At 40.8% G+C, this 20,257-nt stretch overlaps 1 protein-coding gene and 3 non-coding genes across 5 annotated transcripts in view; 1 reads left to right on the forward strand and 3 right to left on the reverse strand.

Annotated features, from left to right (window-relative positions):
* Nucleotides 1-4,435: 4,435 nt before the first annotated feature.
* TRNAY-GUA (transfer RNA tyrosine (anticodon GUA)) lies at nucleotides 4,436-4,529 on the reverse strand. Its single transcript has 2 exons — nucleotides 4,493-4,529; nucleotides 4,436-4,471 (listed from the first exon to the last, which is right to left on the reverse strand). It is a non-coding gene; the product is annotated as a tRNA-Tyr (tRNA).
* Nucleotides 4,530-7,626: 3,097 nt separating this feature from the next.
* TRNAY-GUA (transfer RNA tyrosine (anticodon GUA)) lies at nucleotides 7,627-7,720 on the forward strand. Its single transcript has 2 exons — nucleotides 7,627-7,663; nucleotides 7,685-7,720. It is a non-coding gene; the product is annotated as a tRNA-Tyr (tRNA).
* A 385-nt stretch (nucleotides 7,721-8,105) lies between these two features.
* Nucleotides 8,106-8,201, reverse strand: TRNAY-GUA (transfer RNA tyrosine (anticodon GUA)). The gene is made up of 2 exons: nucleotides 8,165-8,201; nucleotides 8,106-8,141 (listed from the first exon to the last, which is right to left on the reverse strand). It is a non-coding gene; the product is annotated as a tRNA-Tyr (tRNA).
* Nucleotides 8,202-8,583: 382 nt separating this feature from the next.
* The window catches only part of dpp (decapentaplegic morphogen), a 44,050-nt gene continuing 32,376 nt past the window's right edge, over nucleotides 8,584-20,257 (reverse strand). Inside the window, exons 1-3 of one of the 2 annotated variants that reach the window (XM_002051935.4) lie at nucleotides 17,967-19,635; nucleotides 13,116-14,078; nucleotides 8,584-10,692 (exon numbers count right to left, since the gene is read on the reverse strand). In XM_002051935.4, the coding sequence (XP_002051971.2) occupies nucleotides 9,806-10,692; nucleotides 13,116-14,064 (1,836 nt within the window). In that variant the 5' untranslated portion in view covers nucleotides 14,065-14,078; nucleotides 17,967-19,635 and the 3' untranslated portion in view covers nucleotides 8,584-9,805. Of the gene's footprint in view, nucleotides 10,693-13,115; nucleotides 14,079-17,966; nucleotides 19,636-20,257 lie in introns of those variants that run through there. The other variant, XM_015172816.3, reaches the window with a different exon arrangement.

Consider the following 20,257-nt stretch of genomic DNA (forward strand, 5'->3'; position numbering starts at 1 on the left):
GTGGCGATCATCAGCACAGGCATTTAGACAATTAAAATACTTCAAGTGCTTGTCTTTCGCTCAACGTCACATTTTGTTTATTTATGTGCATTGATTTGCCTGGTAGCTTATAAATTTTCGTTGGCCAAACAATGAGGAGTTGTTGTTGTTGTTGCTCCTCGCGAGCTGGGCGAGCTGTGGCGAGTTCGCTGCCTAAGTCTTTCGTTTGTTTGCATTGCTTTATTTGCGAAACGCGCTCGAATCGCCTGCGCAGTCGCATTCGCATTCGTTTTCGCATTCACCGAGCTATTTTTAGCGCCCAGCACTTACACAATTCGTTTACATATTAAATACGGCACAAAAAAACACAATCATTGAGCGGCAATTGTTTATTCAACTCAATCAAAATTCCTAGGAAAAAATTCCAGAGTTGTATCATTTACAAGTTGGCCGAGGCACTTGCGCCCGATCATTCAATAAATTGGCACTGTCAGCCACTCCGCAATCCACCCACCGGGCCGCACCGACCCGTTGCTGCTATTACTCAGCCACCCACCCTTCACCCGCGGCACATACTCGTAGCTGACAACATTTTAACTAACTGCCTGACAAATGCAGCAGGCAGTATAATTTTTCAATTAGCAAATGATAAATCATACTAACACCCAGAGCCCCATCGAACCGAGTCGGCCAGCCAAGTCACTTGTGTCAATTTTCAATTTTAAATGCAGTCTTTAGTTTATTAATTGCAACCAGGGGGCGAGGGCAGTGGCCGCGGTAACTCTGCCTTAGCTATCGAAGTTGCATTCATAATTACACATATGAAAAACAATTTTGTTTGTTCAATGCAAACGCAGCGAAGGGAACTCTACATACACAGAATACCCTATAAAATAAACAGACACTTTAATATACTCATTAAACGACGGAACCATATCGAACTTAACACTTTTCGATTAAATCGAAAAATTCTTATAAATATTTCTCATGATAAATTAATATAAAATCTTTACTTTTGTACACAGCTGGAGAGTGTTTCCCAGCATTGTCCAGCTTATTATATAAATAAATATGCTATAAAATGAGTTATAGAACCAAAATACCGTTTGCATTTAAGAGGTTTTGACTCAATTACATATTTCAACAGATTTTTGAAAATTGATAGGTAATCAAATAATGCGCATACATTAATACGCATGATTTCCGCCAATTTACCACATTTGCATGTGAAAAATTCAAAATTTAGGAGAATGTATCTTCGCTCGAAATGTCTTTGAGCCTCATTTTCCACACAAGAGGGTTATCTTTTGCGAAAAAGTGTAAGGCCGAGCGGATGTTAGGACAAAAAGTTGCAAATAACTGCAAAAGTGTAGCATTTTTGATAAGTTGGGGGAAATACAACGACCCCATCTGCTCGACAAGCCCCACAAAAGCCCTTCAATCAGCGCTTAATCCGATTATCAATTAGTAATTGCAGCGTAGACAAATCTTAATTGCAAACGATTGCAAGTGACTTTTCTGCCTTTGTGTTTGTTGTAATGCTGATTAATTGTTTTGTTTTGATTTGATTTGATTTTATTCAAATTTACATTGAGTGCAGCTCGTTTGCCACTGCTGCTGCTGCTGCTGCATCTTATTTGCTGTAGCGTTTCGCTTCCGTTTGGCATGACTGGGAAGACTTAGGCAACGAACTTGCATCAGCTGCTTCATTAGACGGGCGCAGCTTATATGCTAATGCCATAGGCTGGGCCTGTGGGGTCCGCCAGGTTAGCCAGACTCCTGTTCGAGTGGCATTTGCGAGTGGCCATGCGCAGCACCTGCTTGCCACGTTGCCTGTTAGACATTAATCCGTGGCATTTAGTTACGCTTTAATAAGATTTGTTTTTTTTTTCAGCTATTTTTTTTTTTTGTTGTTTTTTTCGCGACGGCTGCTGCAAGTCTCTGGCGAAAGCAAAACTGGCGGCCGCAGCTGCAGACAATGCGACGCGGCGTTCGGCTTGCATGATGCCACAACCTGGTGGCAGAGTCATTCAGTCAACCTGGTGGCAGCATCCGTCTGTGTGGCAGTCTGTGTGTGAGTGTGTGAGTATGTGTGTGGGGCGCCCCATTTTAAAGCTCGTACTGCTTTCGTGTAGTTAATAAAAATGCCATATCTTATCGATACTCTAACTGAGCTTATACGAATATGTGATATACTTAAACACTATAGAGACCTATCAAATGACTAAAAATAACATACTTAATTATTTTTGGGGTAAGAAACTCAAATCTACATGGGCATAGAAAAAATATCGAAGATAAGCTCTGCCTAAAATAATTAGTATACCCTGAGCCCATTAAAAATGGAAAAAAAAAAGGGAAGGCAGAAGGAAACAGCGCCGACCCCGGAACGTATATATATATTGATGATCAGCATCAAATGTCGATCAACTCGTCGAGAGTCAGAATCTATGAGAGCTTAGCAGATTTGAAAAATTAATCGAAGCTTTTCATGCAGTATGCATTTTATTTACGATAGTTTATTAGGCTTTAATGGCTCAAGTTACCAACTTAGACATGATTCTTAAATATTATATAGTAGCATCATTTGACACCCTACCCTGGTCAGAGCCGCATTTGGTATTGGTAGAAGGATGGTTCAGGATATCCTCTAACGGGACACTTCCGACTGCTAGATGTGTGCGTCATTTTTGTAGAATGTTGTATCAGTAATTGATAAAAGAGTGTATCAGCTTTCGGTGCAGCCTCAACTTTCTCATTTCTGATTGGAATTTCTAAGAGTGTTGTTTTTGTGTTAGAGAGTTGTGGGTATTAAATTCTGCCTGGCATGGATCGTTAGGTTGGCATGCAAATGCCAATGAAATGCCTGTGGCTGCAAGAATTTCTAACGACGAGTGCTGAACTAATTAAAACTCGCAACTTAAGGCATGCCTAGGGCTTCCCAGCTACCATCTACCACTTACCGCATGCCACATGTGAGGGGCGCTCGATCAGCAAATTACACGAGATGCTTTTCGTAAAACAGTTGTTGAAAGCGAAGCACCCGAAACGAGACAAAGGCTAAAAACTGCAACTGTTCGGAACCCGGGGATATAACATATAGAGCGTGCACTCAAGCTGTGCCCCCGGACACTCCACACTCCACACACACACACATACACGCACGGGCACACGCAGACGCACAATGCCGATGATTCGCCAAGATCCAGATCTTCACATCGAGAGATACAAGATCCAAAAGCGAGCAGCAATTCATTCATATTTGTATTTACTTAACTTGCCGATGATGATGTTGCCTGAGAGGAGCTGGAGATGCGTTGATGACTTGCAACTTGTTGCGGCACAGCAAGAGTCGATTTTTGTTGTTGTTATTATTATTATTAATTTTTTTTTTTTTTTTTTGTGTTATATGTGCGCTCATGAAAGGCCAAGTCTCATATTTTATGGGACGCCCGTTGTAAATGGAGTTTCGACAGCCTAATTGGAGATCAACGCAATATAATTGTCTGGCCGGCTGCGGCTGCGGCTGTAGCTGAAGTTGTAGCTGGCTGCGGATGTTGATGAAGTCGTGGCCCGAGAACAGGTGAATGAATTTGTGACAGCGCCACAAAGGCAAATGATGTATTGATAGCATCTGTTTGGGAGCAGCAGCAGAAGCAGCCACCAGTCAGCAACCACAGCCACTGCGGCAGCAGCAGCGGCAGCGGCAAAACGTCTGCAACTTTTTGACAGACATTTCGTTGCCTTTGTTGTCCCGTTTGCCTGTGCCCCTGGGGCACATGCCTCAAAGCCGACCGTCTGTCCATGCAAATTGAGCTGCCCCCAATTGTTCTTCTACCTTTGGCGGCCCATAGAAATGAAGTTCGGCCTTAAAGAGATCAATTCTAAATGGGAATGTCAGCAATAATGGGACTACTAACTTAGTGGGAACTGTGGCAATTTTCTTAACTAATAGCTTTGAGTTCCTTGTATTAATTGAGCATTTCAATGTGATGCAGGTGCTCAAAATAAACAGATTGCAATTACCAGCATTTTATGCCTTTATTCAGCCATTTGTGCATGGTTATGCAATGTTAATTTTTGCCTTGATTCTGTTAGCAACAACAGCAAACTTACTTAAATAACTTACAATTCCATATTTATTATTCTTATAACTAAAACGAAAGCCTTGCAAATGTTTACATAGGCATCTTTAATACTATAATTTATGATAAAATGTACTATTGAAATTCTATACATAGTTTTGGCATTCATTTTCCAGCAGCCAACTAAAATTTCAACATAATACAATCATCTAAATATAACATGCTCAAAAGTACGTGAAAATTGGCTTAAACAATATTTTAATTTATTAAATATCTCATAAATTCGACTGGCAATAATTAAATGTGTTAAATAAACACATTACATAAACACAGGATTTAAAAAAAAAAAAAGAAAAACCAAAAAACTGAGATCCTTCGAGCCGGATTTGAACCAGCGACCTATGGATGTCTACAATTTGTATATCACTCTACAGTCCACCGCTCTACCAACTGAGCTATCGAAGGTCGATGTGTTGTGTGCGCCAAAGCGCGTACATGAGCGAACGTGGTGAATTAGTTGAGTTATCAGCAAGCAGTGAATAAATCAAAACGTATGTCTGTTGTGCTCTTGAGCGAAAGCTGCTCCAAAGCGTGCGACTGTGTGTGCGAGCGAGAGAGCAATTAGGCGAGCAGGCGAGCGAGCTTTGCAGCGCCAGCAATGTACGCAGCGCTGTCGTTGTCATTGTTTCGCTGCCGCTGTTTGCGTTCGCGTTTTTGTTGCTTTTCGGCTGTTAGGGCGGGCTTAGATCAAACAACACGGCGCCTGGCAGTAAACAAAGGGCGCTGCGTCTGCTCCGCTATCAAGGCAACCGTTAACGGGGCCACCTAGAAACCCGATGCAACTGCCAACTTCGGTGACTCATGCTCGTCTCCGGCTGCCGGCTGCCGGTTGCCGCGGCTGCAGGCTGCGCTTGTGACTTCGCCTGTGGGCAACAAGTGAATCATGCGGCAAACGCGCGCTCAGCACAAAAAAAGGCTGCCTTATCAGAGAGTAAGAGGCGGCGGCAGGTGGTTACGCACTTGGCTTCTTAGCCTGGCCGAGAACAAACTACCGCAGCGACGACGACGGCGGCGCCGCGCAAAGTGTTTGCTGATAAGCGAGACGGCACACACACACACACGCGCGGGCGCACGAGGGCCAACAGGATAGAGCGAGATACTTAACAAACCAATTAGGATGCCAAAAACACCAGAAAAAAGGGCAGCAAGTCATAAAAAGAACAAGCAAGGGTGCTCTAGTCGGGAGTGCCCGACTAGAACATACCCATTTTGCTCTTCTACCCACACTAGATGATAACAGTCTTAGATAACTTGGCTGTTTACAGTTTAATCTTAACCAAATTTCCAGGACTTGAATATGACATACAAAAGTGTGCATATACCAAATAATAAGATCCTAGCTGTTAAAAAGGGGGTTTCTTTTTAAACGCGGGAGGTACGAGTACTATTTCTGACAGACAGGCAGAAAGAGCTAAGCTATGCTACCCTGCTTCGCTCGCTGTCAATGAATACAGGGTATAGAGAAAGCAGCATGCGGCAATATCAGTTAATCTATCTATACTGTGTATATATACATTTTATACATGAAGGCAAGGGCTGCAAGCGGAGCGAAAAAACTGACAGCTTACGGATAATTACTGACAAAAACACACACAGGCACATAAGATGAGCAGCTCAGCTCTAAGCGCCGTGCGGCAATCTGTGTGATCCATTGAGTAAGGTATACGAGACCTTAAAAGAAATAAAAATAATAAAGGAAAACTGTGCTGGATCGATTGCCCAAACTGTCTTGTTAGATAAGAAAATGATTGCCCCCTCGGCGAGTGCCCCGCGGCGCGGCCAGCAATGTCCGTGAGTGTAATTTGCTCAGGTATCTTGCAACAAATGTTCATAATTTTTAAGAATGACTCAAATAGTTTTTCCCGGCGCTATCGCTGTGCCGAGATCTCTCCAGTTTTCGGGCCCGCTCGCTTGATCTTTGGTATCAATTTCCTGCTATGATTGAATGAATCTTAGTTTTACTGCGTCCTACACACTTTTTGGTATTTGCTGTGGGCGGCTTATCGGGCTGACAAAATCTACAAAATTGCTAGTTTCCAGGAAATTTTCAAACACCTTTTTTTTTGACAAAATATGTACTTAGTTTGGTTTAATTTTTTTTTTTTTTTGGCAACAGTTGATTCTCTTACCTCAAACTCTTCGTCACATTTTTGCCTGCCGCTGCGTGTGTGTGTGCGTGTGTGAGAGTGTGTGTGTCTTTCCCAGCATCTTTTGCTGCCCAGATGAGTCATTTAATTGAGCCGAAAATTGACTTTGTAGTGCACAACAGGGCCTGGATAAATTAATTTACTGACCGTTGATAAAAAAAGAAGAAAAATAAATAAATAAAATTCCCGCATGACTCACATGGACTCGAGTCTCTAGTTCTGATGTGCCCCAGTCGAACTTGAAGCGGCATTGCAACGTATGTGTCTGTGTATCTGTGTGTGTGTGTTTGTGTGTGATCCGGAGCTTCTATAAATAGCATCAAGTCAGTTTTATGTGACAAAAAAAGCATCGATTGCGTGTCTGGGGCAATCCTCCTTCTTATCAGCGCATGCAAACAAATACATTACATAATTATTAATCTATAATAATATTCTGTATATATGTATAGTATACGTATTTAAAACCCAACGTTACATCATATATAGATCACAACATGATTGTTTCACCTCATTCGCTTCAATGTGTGCTCGTTAATGCGCATGTATTAGTGCGCCTTACTGTAAAGAGCTTTTCTCTATGACATTGAGCTTTGGGCCCAAAAAGCTGCTGTGTGCATGTGCACTGTACGTGAGTTGACGAGGATTGGAATGTTTATATATTTCAAATAAATAGAGCAGACAATATTTAGAAAATAATTTTAAGTATTTGCATGCTTAAGCTGAAAGATTTCAATATATATGTATATAATAATTGCTTCCTATTTAATTGGTTGCTTGGTGCAGCCTAATTTTTGATAGATTTTCTTTAAGATTAGCTTGATTAATTGGTAAAGCTCTGACAAGTCCATTGATAAATTGCCTGTTGATTATAACCAAGTATTTATTTTGCCTGTCTGCCTTTAATTGACGCGTCAATATTTTACTTGTTGAGGCATTGTTTACGGTCCGTGCTCATATAGTTTTCCAGCGAGAGAGCGAGATGCGCAAACAAACACATTTGTTACCAACTGTTGTTTATTGTTAACCGACACGCGTTGCGTTTTTCATGCGAATCCGAATCGCTCGCACATTGAGTGATTTCTTTATACACTATTATATTTATTTATAGTTTTTTTTTTTTTTGCCTTATCTGGAATACCTGCGAGCGCTTAAGTTCGCTCGCACTCGCTATCATCTTATCGCGAGCAGCGACCAACACGTAATGCCCACGGCTGCGGCCACTTTTTATGCTGCGATTAGCATTTGCATTCGCTTTTGTTTAATGTGCTTCACATGGTTTTTTTTTTTTTTTTGTTAATAAAATGTTGTTTTTTAAAGCAACTTATAAACTCATTTTGGGCACGACCATATATAGACCTTCGATAGCTCAGTTGGTAGAGCGGTGGACTGTAGTGAGTTAAGCGAAATGTAGACATCCATAGGTCGCTGGTTCAAATCCGGCTCGAAGGATCGTGGTAAACTTTTTATAAAAATAAATATGTTTCCTTGTGCTGAGCGTTTCGAATGCAGTTTTAACATATATGTATGTAGTATGTAGCCTTGCGAAAATCAAAAGTGATACTACATTTAAAATAATTTAATAATGTTTTTTGTCTTTCAAATAAAAGATTACGAATATGCACACGAATCTTTACACATAACATAATGAACTATAAATATAGAAATACTCATTTAGCTAACAATCTATTTCTATAAATAATTTTCTGAATCTTAGGCATTTATTTATAGGACATAAAAGCACTGAAAGACGTCATATATATGTAACATTAAATGTAAAATCATTTCAAAATAAATATAAAAATAATTTTCACTTTTCAAAGCAAAAAATATTAAATCCTTCGAGCCGGATTTGAACCAGCGACCTATGGATATCTACTTTTACACTTTGCACCGCTACAGTCCACCGCTCTACCAACTGAGCTATCGAAGGTATATGACGAGGGGGGATTTACGGCTAGTTTTCAGATACTCACCGTCGCTCGCTTTCAACTGTTTCACATTGTCAGCAAAATGAAAAGACTGCGCATTTAAATTGTTTTTGTTTTTGTTTTTTTTTTTAATAAAATTTTTTCTTTTATATTTTTTCAACTTTCATCATCATGATCACCATCACGATCATCTTCATCGTTATCATCATCAGCAAATGCTCATCATTCATCAAATATATTGGTTTTTTGTTGTTGTTTTGTTTTAAATAAATAAAATAATAAAATTTATAAGAAAATTACAAAATACATGGCGCGCTCTGCAACTTCAGGGCGCAATTACGTTTCGATATTTGCTTTTCGAGTTCATATTTTTATATATATATGTTTGTTTTTTTTTTTCATTTTTTTTATAATTGCTCACTAATTACTTTTCAACATGCTGCGCTGCTTAACGTTTAACACTAACTGCTACATTTACATTAATTTAGTCATATATTTAACATACGGTTATTTTATTCGAGTTTAGCTTAAAACGCATAACAATAAACGATAATTTTATATTATTTATTTATTTTTGATTTCTTTAGAATTTAAATTAGGTTTTAGTTGTAGTTTAACTTTAGGTTTTCCTTTGTTTAGTTAAGAAGTTTGCTTTATACAGTTTACAGTTTAGTTTTGGGGAACGAAGTTTTTTGAATACCGTCGCGTCGATATGTATATGTGTGTGTGTAGCTAGGTGTGTTTGCATGTATGTAAGTGTGTGTGTGTTGTGTGTAGGGTGTAGGATAAGTATTTAAGTTTAGTACATATACAAGAGAGTTACATACGCAGTATATATATAGTGTATATGTATATATATATACATATGTATATATATATATTTATATAATATATTTTTGTAGCTGGTCTCTACATAATTTCAAGTTCTTTTTAGCGTTTGATTTATTTCTTGATTCGTTTTTACAGTTGTTTTTGTTTTTATTTGATTTTCATTAGTTATTAACAATTAGGTTGTTGGGCAAAGCTGCACGCTTTTCACCCGGTTTTCATATATTCATATATATTTATAGCTTAGCATTAGCTTTTATACAATTTGTTCAATTCAGCAGTGCGAGCTGCAAGATACAAAAGTATCTCAAAGTGCGGTCTATGGCATTTTGTTGACTGCTACTATGGCTGCAGGAGGCGACAAATTATGGGGCGGGGTAGTATTGGGAGGGGGTGGTATATGGGCGGCGTGGTTGCGGCTATTTACAGTTGGTTGGTCGCGCGGCGTCTCAACACGTTGGACTCTGTGCAACATTTCCAAAGCCTGGCTGTGGAAAGTGACAGAGGCGCGGCGGCTGCTGCTTGTCGGGCGCTGCTGCTGCTGCTGCTGGCGGGGGAGGATGGTGGGGTAGTTTGGGTGGGCGTGGCTGCATTTCGCTCTACATACAATTAAAGTCTACGATTTACACTTAAAATTCAAATATTCAGTCCATTTTGTTTGCGTTGTGTTTAAAGCATTGACGGCTTGGAACCAAACAGCATTTGATGCTCTCTCTCTCTCTCTCGCTCTCTCTCGCTCTCTCTTTTTCTCTCAGTGTCTGTCTGTGTGGGTGTGTCCTTATCGACAACCACAGCCGACAACTGTCATATCCTGATAGTTCTTGAGCACAACTGTCCTTTGGTCATTGAGATAGAGCATCGAGATGCCCTCAAGCTGTGTGGGCACACAGCACGCCTTTGGTACCTTCCCTGGATTGAGATTATTGACTAAGGTTTGCACAACCGCATGGTTTGTGGAATTGAGATGATCGGCCAGCGGGAACTGGCACTTGCCATGGCAATAATATGCATCATAGCCCGGCGGCGCCACAATCCAATCGCTCCAGCCAACATCCTGGAAGTCCACGTACAGCGAATGCCGTCGGCAATTATCTTCATTATTTTTGCGTCTCGAGCGTCGCTGATGCCTACGATTGCGACCGCCGCCACCATTGCCGCCCCCCTCCCGCCCGCTGACGTCGCGTATGGAACGCGACTTGTGCCGGCCATCGTCCGTATAGGTGAAGAGCAGCGGCTGCTTGTGCTGCCAATCCTCGTGCGCCTCGTCCGCGCTGCGGCGTAAGCGCACATGATGATGCGGCGCCGGCTTGAGGGAGCGCATCGTCCGCACCTCCACCAGCAGGCCGTAGTTCTTTTGCGGTGTAGCCAGCCACCGATCCACGGCAGGTTGCACGTCCAGACTCACCGTTTCGGTGCTATTCAGACGCACTGTCTTCGTATCCAGCAGCAAATAGCTGGGCTCCCTGTGGCCCCGCACGCCCACCCGGGTGATATCGTAGACGAGCACCTGGTAGCGGGTCCGGTACACCGTTTGGCTAACGCTGAGCGCCTCGCGCGTCAGCTGCAGCTCGGCGGCCTTCAGCTTCTCCTCGGCGGGTATGCTCTTCACATCGAAGTGCAGCCGAAACCGATGATGATGTGGAAATCTATCGTCGATTTTACTATCTGCAACACATACAATTAGACAAAATATAAATAATAACAACTTGAAGTTTTATTAAACTTTTAACCTATGTGGCTTACGACTTGGCTGACAAGCGAGGGGAATTGAAAAGTTCGTATTTGGAGAGTTTGCTTCAGTTATCTTTAAGTACATCTAATTTCTATCGATTCGTTCTGAATAGATTTAGATAATCTGAATATGATTATATCTATACAAAAACTATGTTCATTTGTAAGCAGCTTAGTAAAACTCTTGAATACAAAGATTGTTCATGATATCTTAAAAAAGAAAAAGCCTTTTCAACAATAACTTAACTTTCAGACGGCTATTCACGTATGATCTAATGATTAGGTCCTACCAGTTCCTTAAAATGAGAGAATATCTCATATATATCACAAATCTCAAATATTCCCTCTCTCTCTGAGAGTTACACATTCCATGACAAATCTCAAATACCCTCTGCAAGGGTATCAAATGAAGAAGAAGCAGCAGCGAGCCGAAAATCACACGTTCCAGTTGCCCGGGGCGGTCGCTTCGGTCACTTTTGTCGAGCCGACTTTTACGACTGGCGCCTGTGCAAAAGACCTGACCCACCCACACGCAGGATACGATCCGCAGCGGCTGGCCACGCAAGGTGCAAGGTGCGCAAAGGTGGCTCGGCACAAAATCTTAATTTGAATCAGCAACCACCAAGAGACCAGCAACAACAACAACAAAAAAAACGGAAAATGGAAAAATAGAAGAAGAAAACTCAAGTACCACGAACAAAGAGACAAGTCGTAAATTCTCTCTGAGCCGCAGCAGGAAAACGAAGCCGCGAGGACCAAAACCGAGATCGAGACGGACACAGAGAAAAAGACAGAGACCGAGACGAACTCGAATGCGCTGCTCGGCTTAGACACTTGGCTTTAGACACTTGGCAGTGCTACCTGATCAGCCAACTATCTGTGTGAGTGTGTGTGTGTGTGGGTGTGTGTGCGTGTGTGTATCTGTGTGCTATCTGGGCCTAACTGCTTTATTGTTCATCCCTCTAATCCTGTGGAAAATAATGCGAAATACGCTTTAATAATAATTGTTATTTTTACAAACACAATATAAAAGCCATTTGGCGCATGCGCTAAACGTTCCGGGTGTAATTCCGTAGAAAAATTTCAAGGTCACATTTGGGTTAAGAGTGAACGACGTCTCAGGTAAAAGGGACACGGCGCATGTCCCTTTCGCCTGGCGACCTTTCATTTGAATGCTGCGGAATTTCCGCGTGATTTCCACAGCTCTTGCGTGAATGATGCCCAAAAATATATCGCTGCATCTTCGAGATGCGCCCAGGTATGCAAATCGCTTAGATGAACCACAATTTCAGGGGAAAATCCTGTCGTGCTCTTCATTCGCGTTTTGCTAGCTGGAAAGTACGCGTTGCTCAAACGCATTGCATAGAGTCTCTCAGCAAAGAGGCAGTGCAAATGTTGCAACTGCTACACGGCTGCAAGCAGGTGCAAAAACAGTTACAGACATTTAACTAACAGTTTGAGTTTTACATTGTTCCCCCTTGTAAAGATTTTACTAGTTTTCTAATATTAAAACGGGAGAATGTTAAACTGGAATATATTCATTTCTGGAATTTGTTGAGAAATTCTTAAAAATATCCTTGAATCACTCAATTTTCTAAAATTAAATTTTCGTTTTCTTTTTAAGTCTGTTACACGGAAATCTAGAGTTCAGTTTTATATTAGTTCCAGTTTCTAATTATTGCATTTCGGTAATAGAAGAAAATATGTAATTTAATTTTTCTTCTAGAACTTTACCATCTTTAAGAACATATAAAGTGTTATCTTCAAAGACTTAAGAATTTGTTGATGGGGAAAGTATTCAAAGACAATTTTTAGACAGTTTAGAAGTACTTTTTAGGGCTTGTCTTTCGTTTTGTTCGTTTTTAGGGTTAGATCTAAAAATCTGCTTTTAGGATTGGCTCTTGAGGTTACTTTTGAATATTTGTTGCTAAGGTTAATCAATTCAAGGTTAATAATAGAATCTGATTCATGTTTGGCACATTCCCGAATCTTGGGCTCGCAAACTGTTCTGAGAAATCTCTAACTAGTTTTTCCTTTGAATACAAGACTTAGATTAAGACATAGATTTGAACTTTGGGATAAGCTTAACTAAAATATCTAACAATATTTTACTGTGCCATCACACTTTCCATTATTTAAGTTAAGTGATAAATATGCAAGATCATTTCTAGATTTCGAGGAATTGAAAACTTAAATTGATAAAAGATCAAAAAAACATTGAATTGTTAATATTTATTTTGATGCGCTTGAATAAAGACTGAATAAACTTTAATCAGAGTGTACGCTTTTCTTCAACTAAACGATTTTATCTAACTATCTAATAATCCCCCCTTATCTAGATGATGTGCACAACTCACCTTTATGTGTAAAACTTCTCACAGTGTTCGCTGATTTAGTTAATAGGCCCGGTCTGGGTATATTCACGGAATCAATTTCGTGTCCCATAATTTGGGCATAGAGCTTCTTCATTGCCTCCGGTATTATGATTTTGGATCTGTCGATTTTTGGCGGCCTCTTCATATTGAACAGCGACAGGAGACTGTTTTCGATTTCGACTAGAGTGGATGGATCCGGTTTCACTTTGTCCTTGATTATCTCCTTGCTGCTATATGTGGCCGGTTCGTCCTCGGCGATGATCGCGTCCGCAATGCCCGGCATTTCGAATTCACCCAAAACGCTGTCCGTATTCGTATTGCTCGAATCCGGAATATAGCTGGAGCTGGAGCTGGAACTGGAGCTGGTGCTGAAGCTGGGGGCGGGCTTCGAGGCGGGGCTGAGGGCAAACACGTTCGCAATGGCGGTTTGTTGCTGTTGTTGTTTTTGTTGTTGCAGCTCCTTTTTGGCCATTGTTGTTGTTGCTGGTGTTGTTGTATTATGATTAGTTAATTGTTTATGCTTATGCTGTTTATTATGCTTATTTTTGGAATTTTTGGAATTTTCTAATTGGTCTGTTCTTGTTTTATGCACTTCGTTAAACTGTTTCGAGGCGGCACTTTTGCTATGCTTGCTTTTGTTTTTGTTGTTTTTCTTGTTGTTGTTAATATCACTATCACTGCTGTAGTTGTTGTTGTTGTTGTTGTTGTTGCTGAGTAGTAACTCGTTAAATGGCTTAAATGCTTTTGCTAATGCTGTCGTAGTTGTTGTTGTTTTTGTTGTTTTAGTTATATTACTATTTATTATGGCCTTTGTTGCTGTTGTTGGCGCTATCGCTGCGATAAATCTCGTTGATATATCCTCGGTGCTAGCAACTTGAACGATCGTTTGAAAAGTCGCCAGCACTGCGAGGAGTAGAAGCCATGCGCGCATGGTCGCTTGCAACTCTGAAACGATACAAAAACATAGGAAATTGTTAAGCATTTGTCGATAGGGTTAAAACGACGCCGACGCCGGCGTCGACGCACACGTTGACTGCGCGGTTCACAGAGCATGGCGTAAAAACGCTCATATGCTTGCCACTCAAAGAGAGAGCATAGTGGCTGAGAGAGCGCGCGCAGCTGTTTGGCTGCGCTCAATGAGCGCGCATGCTCGCGCAAGGCCTGTGTCAGAGCGGGACAACCATAGAGACTGAGCACAACACACACACACACGCACACACGCGACACACAGCAAGGCAAATGCGTTTGCGGCTGCGTTGTTAGCGCGCTCTCGACGCGACGCGTGAGTGCGTTTTTGAGCGTGAGAGCGCATTGAGCGCTTCGGCCAGGTAGCGCAGCAGCAGCAGCAGCAGCAGCGGCAGCTTCCTTAAGCCAAGTTTTATGGCCGGCGAAAGGTGCGTCCTGCCGCAAAGTAAGCAAGCAGAAGCTACGAAAATGAGCTGTGGCTCATTGGCTGGGCCCAAGCTAACACTCCTCCCGCCGCCCAGCCAACCCACACAGCTCAGCTCTGTGCTCAATTTGAGTGATTTTTTCACATTTTTTTTTTATTTCGTGGTGTTGCAACCGCGGACATTGCACCTTTTCGGCGCGCTGACACACGATCTGTGGTATGCAGCAGCGATTTGTGTCTACGCTTAGAAATTCAATACAAATCAAATACATGTAGACACACATACGCACACACACAACCACACACACATGCACACACGGACAACTACAGAAAGTGGGTTCAATAATATGTTAAGTGAGCGGGATGGGGTGAGGTGGGCGGGTGCAGGGGGGCTGGGCAGGGGAAATTAGAGAAGCAAACGGGGCCGTCATAATTTTTCGTCATTTCTCATTTCTCAAGTTTTTTTGTTTTTTTTTTTTTTGTCGTGTGAGACAAACGAACTTATCGGCCTTTGATTTATATACAGGCGGCATTTTCCAAAAAGTTGAAGAAAAAATCAAACTGCTTTTATCTTGGAAAATTTATGAAAATTATTAAAAGTATTCTATATAGATTTCGGTTTTCGGTTATAGGCAATAAATTTGTGAGATTCTATCTCAAGATGAGTCCGTAGCAGGCACCTTAAGCAGGTCTACGTGCCGCACACACACGCACAGACACGCACACACGCACACCGTTCCGTGGCACAACAAATTACATGTTGTTTTTCACATAAAGATTAAAATCTTATCTAGTACTAAAAAGAACTAAAAATTTTGTTATATGACCAGGCGCTAGGCGCAAAGGAATTTCAGATTTCGTTATAAATGAAAAGAGAACAAGAACAAGAACAAGAATTTGGTTGGCACACGCTGGGGGGTGCCTCGGCCAGCGACGGGGGTTTTTCCTTTTCAGATCTAACGCCTTAGATAAAAACTAAATGAAAATTTTGTTACCCTCAGAGTCTGGGGTAGGAGGTTGAATGAAAATTTTCATAATTATGCATTGGTTATTGGATTTTTATCTATTGTTTATCAATTGCTTTATGAATTTTTACATAATTTGTTGTTTGTTGCTTTTTTTTTTTCGTATATGTTCCCAGAATTTTGGGTTCGCTTGGTTCGCTAGCCGCAGGACTACCTGGACTCGGGGGTTTCCCCTTTGCGGCCGAGAACTGAATGCAATGCGGGAATTTCCGAGCGTGCGTTGATTCAGAACTTCGAGTCTCAACCTTATGGCTAAACAAAACCGCAAGCTTTGGGAAAAGTTCAAATTTCATTTATTTCTTTTGGGTTAACGCAAAACGCAAACGCAAATTTCTTGCGCAAATTGACACATATTTTCGTTGCAAGTTTTCATTTCGATTGGGCAATAGATGACATAGTAGAACCTAACGATGTGTGTCACACGCACACACACACACACACAGTTAGCACAATATGTTCACACACACACACACACACACACCTGAGAGAAGGGCACACAGCACGCTCTCACAGTTAGTTGGTTGCACAAAGATGCTTAGATACAATGGCACTAGTTGAGGCATTTAATACGCATACAATTCATATTATGTAGTTTGTTATTTATGGGCCAGGACATTGACATCGACATCCTTTGTGGCCTTTGTGCCATTGCCGACACACTCGAGAGCGGGCCAACGGTACTTTATTGTCAGCCAACAATGTTCATTCCCGGAATCCCCCTGCGCTCCTCTTTCACGATTATGATATATTTTGAGAGCTATTCACGCAATCGAATGCGTGAAAATATTTTGATCGAAGCGAGTTGCGGGATTTCAACTAAATTATTTCCATGTACCAGGTGCATATCACGCCCCTTCGACCGAAGAGTTGGTGTAAATAAAGAAAAGTACAAGAGATAGACGAGAAGTGTAAAACACAAAGAAAATGTATGCATATTTGCGTCACCTGGCGCTTGCAATTCTCAACTAGTTAAAGCTTCGAAGAGAATACAAGGCGTTTGCAATCTCAGCTTTAGGTGAGTACGATATATAACAGAATTTGTTAAGATGCAAACAGTTAACAAATAATTGAGTCCCATGCTAATGGCTTTCATTTCCCATATTAAGGATATAAGTTGAGCAGGAAGAACTAACTTTAATTTAACCAATTCTTGGTTTATATTAAAGCTTAAGATGATTTTTGACTTTTTAATCAGAATCGAATTTGGGGAACATGCAAAATTATGCATTTGCATTTGTAACAAATATAATTTGTAAAATATTTAGTTAGGCTTATAAGTATGTATATAGTTGAATATAAAAATAAACACAAACGCAACGAAATATATTCGTCTGGTAGAAGAAAACAGTCCTTTACAAAGATGATCAGTCAATCATAAAGATACAACAACTTAATCATTGGAGCTCAATCTTTATATGCCCAAATAATTCGCATTACTTCAGCTTGCCCCAGAAGTTGTAATAAAACATTTAAAATTTAAAACAGATATATAATATTCAACACATTTCAGTATTGTGCAGCTGACGAATACTTATAATTCAATTTAATAAAAAATTAAGTATCCTACACACACGAGCATTTATTGAGTTTATTTATTGCACTGCATTCCGCATTTGACCCTTTGTAAAGTTATGTAAAATGCCCCCATAAAATAAAACAGAAATTAAGCCCAACTCATTTTCACATTTACCAATATCAAATGAAACTCTGAAATGGTAACACGTGAAATTCTAACCACTGACTATGCATATTGGCAGGGGTTAAGTGTCGGGGGCTGTGTAATTCTTGTTGGGCATATGCTTATACCCTGTATACCCTGTACCCATTGAAAGTGAGTAGAAGTGTCTAAGGGTTTTGGGCAAGTGCATGTAACAGGCAGTAGAAATCATCTCCGAACCCTTAAAATATACATCCTTGATCTGCATCAAAAGGAAGTCAAAAGGAATTAATATTCCTTTCCTGACAACTTCCCCAGTTTTTAAACATTATTTGTGGCTTATCGTAGAGTATATATAGCTTATGCTTATATCCCCATATTCCCAAGGAACACAAATTATTACGGAATGTAAAGCCTTGTGCGTCGTCTTTAAGTCGTAAACATTTAAGCAAGATCGGACTGTAAGCATCGAAGTTATTGAAGGATGGATTTCTGTGGGTCAAGGAATAACTGCTGAGCGTGGAAAAGGCTGCAGAGTATCTGTTAGTCGAGCATTTTAGTTTTCAGCGATGCGACCTGCTTGCTTGGTTTGTCTTTGTGTGAGGTTCTCACAGGGAACAATTTACATAAGCTTAGCGAGAATTGAGCCTTTCAGGCGGGGGCTGTGGGCTGATTGTTGCAGTACACACACAAACACACATACACACACACACGCAGATACACACTCACTCCGTCGCAGCGGATGGGAACAGAGAACTCACCTCAGTCTTATATAGTTTCCTATGTTGTCGTATCTCGGGATCTAGACTTGTATGTGTAGAGTTATATATCGTTATACTTTTTTACTTTACACTTTATTTCTTTAGTTATTAATTTGTAAGCCGCGTATTTTGATGGATTGGCTCTCGCAGGGCCCTCAGTAAACGTGCTTTGATGAATTTATGACATTTACATTTATATCGTCGGTTTTCCGGGCTGTGCGCTTATCTCAGCGGTTGTTGCTTTGGTTTCTTTCTACCTCTCCCTCGCACTCTCTCTCTCTATCTCTCACTCTGCCTTAGATATATTTGCACAATTTACAGCTGTTTTAAGTGGCAAGCGGCTACCGTGCAGCCGCGTGTTGCACAACGGGCCGGGGTACACGAAGGAAAAAAAAATGAAATCACGGTCTTTGTAAATATGTGATAATAAATGCGTTAAATCTCAGTTTGGTCGCTGCGTTTTTTCGCTTGCGATAATTGTAAATGAAATAGATGAAATTCTTGTTAACAATTTTATTGCCGCATTCCAGGCGCAGGCGCAGCCGCTGGCACTGATTGTGTGTAAATGCTGTTGTTGCAGTTGTCGTTGTTGCTGTTGCTTTTATTGTTGTTGTTGTCAGGACACATGACACAGGAATTACGTATCTGTCAGATACTTTAAGCATTGGCACTGTCTTGTTTGTTGTTCTTGTTGTTCAAACTTTACATTCAATTTGCGATTTGTTCACGCGCTCGCCTTTGCAGCGCGCTCGTGTTGTCGTTGTTGCTGTTGTTGCTGCTGTTGTTGCCGTTGTTGTTGCCGTTTTTGTAGTTATTGTTGGAGTTTCTGCTGACGGCACAGTAATCCACATATTTTCCAAGTGACAACAAACCAAATGCCAAAATAAAAATGCAAACGGAGTCGCACGAAACGTTTAATTTCGACGATTTCTTTACGTTGTTGTTGCTGCCGTTGTTGTTGTTGCCGTTGTTGTTGTTGTTGTTGTCTTTGTTGTTGTTGTTGTTGGCTATGCAAATACGCGCGCACTTCACATAGAGCTCTTTTATCTGTATCTCAAACTTTGCGGCTGTATCTTTTGTTTGTTTGCTTTGCTTTAAATTGATTTTATATTTATTGAGCTTCTGCTTTTTTGCTGCTTTTGTATTTCAGGGTTTCCCTTTACAACTTGTCAGTCTGACATTCCAGCTAAATGCGCACAGACACACACACACACGCACACACAAACACACACGCACACACAGATACACACACGCACAACAAATTAATTTTGGAGCCGTTTTTTGTTGTAGTTAGTTATTTATTTTTGCTTTACGCCAAAAACTGTTGGGCACACTTTTTCATTTGGCTTTTGGGCGTCGGGCAACGGGCCAGCAAATATTGTTTTCGACTCGATCAGCGCTGTGGAACAACTAACGCCTCTCTGTCTACCTCTACCTGATTACAGGTAAAACGCGCACGAACGCCAAGCAAAGCGAGCCGAACGCATTCGGCTCTCATCGTTGACAGCGTCGTCGTTGCGTCTGAGTGGAAACGAGCGCTCTCAGCTCTCAGAAACTCACTATCTCTCTCCCTCGCCCTCTCGCTCTCTGTCTCTCTCTCTCTCAGTCGCTCCCTCTCTGCAAGCTTAACTGTTGTTGATGATCATCATTAGTTTGATGATGATCACGCATCCATCTCGTCTGAAGTTCCATTTGCCACTGGCAGCCAGCGCGTCGTCAGTTTTTGCTTTCGACAGAGACGCTCATTCACTCTCAGCAGTTGAGCGTAAGCACACATGCACACGCACACACACACACATGCACACACACACATATGCACGCACAGACTAATTGAGTCAAACGGCGTCTCTATGCTCTGAGCGCAGTTTTGGCTCATGCGTGAATTGAGCTTTTCTTGAGGATTGCATATAAGAAAATGGACACTTTTAGAACTTTTTCGAAGCGACAAAGATATTGGAAAAGTTTCTGTATATTAAAAGCAAATGATTTTTGAAGTCAGGCGTATAAAAAGCTTGATATTAAAAGCTTAGCTAAATTTTCAATAATTTGTTAAAGTTTATGATTTGAGAAAATTATTTTGTATCTATTTATAAATATATATTTAATCATATATATTATATTATTGTATACTTATTTTGCACAATAAATATTAGTCTCATCTATTTTTGAAAATATTTTCTTAAATTAAGAGCAAAACTGATTAAAATATTTTGTATTTAATAAAGCACCAATTTACGAGAACGAGCAATAAATAAAAGCTGCAAGATTATAAGTCTACAAAATAAAATATA

This window comes from Drosophila virilis, chromosome 4 (assembly GCF_030788295.1).
Source record: "Drosophila virilis strain 15010-1051.87 chromosome 4, Dvir_AGI_RSII-ME, whole genome shotgun sequence".
Lineage (NCBI taxonomy): Eukaryota > Metazoa > Arthropoda > Insecta > Diptera > Drosophilidae > Drosophila > Drosophila virilis.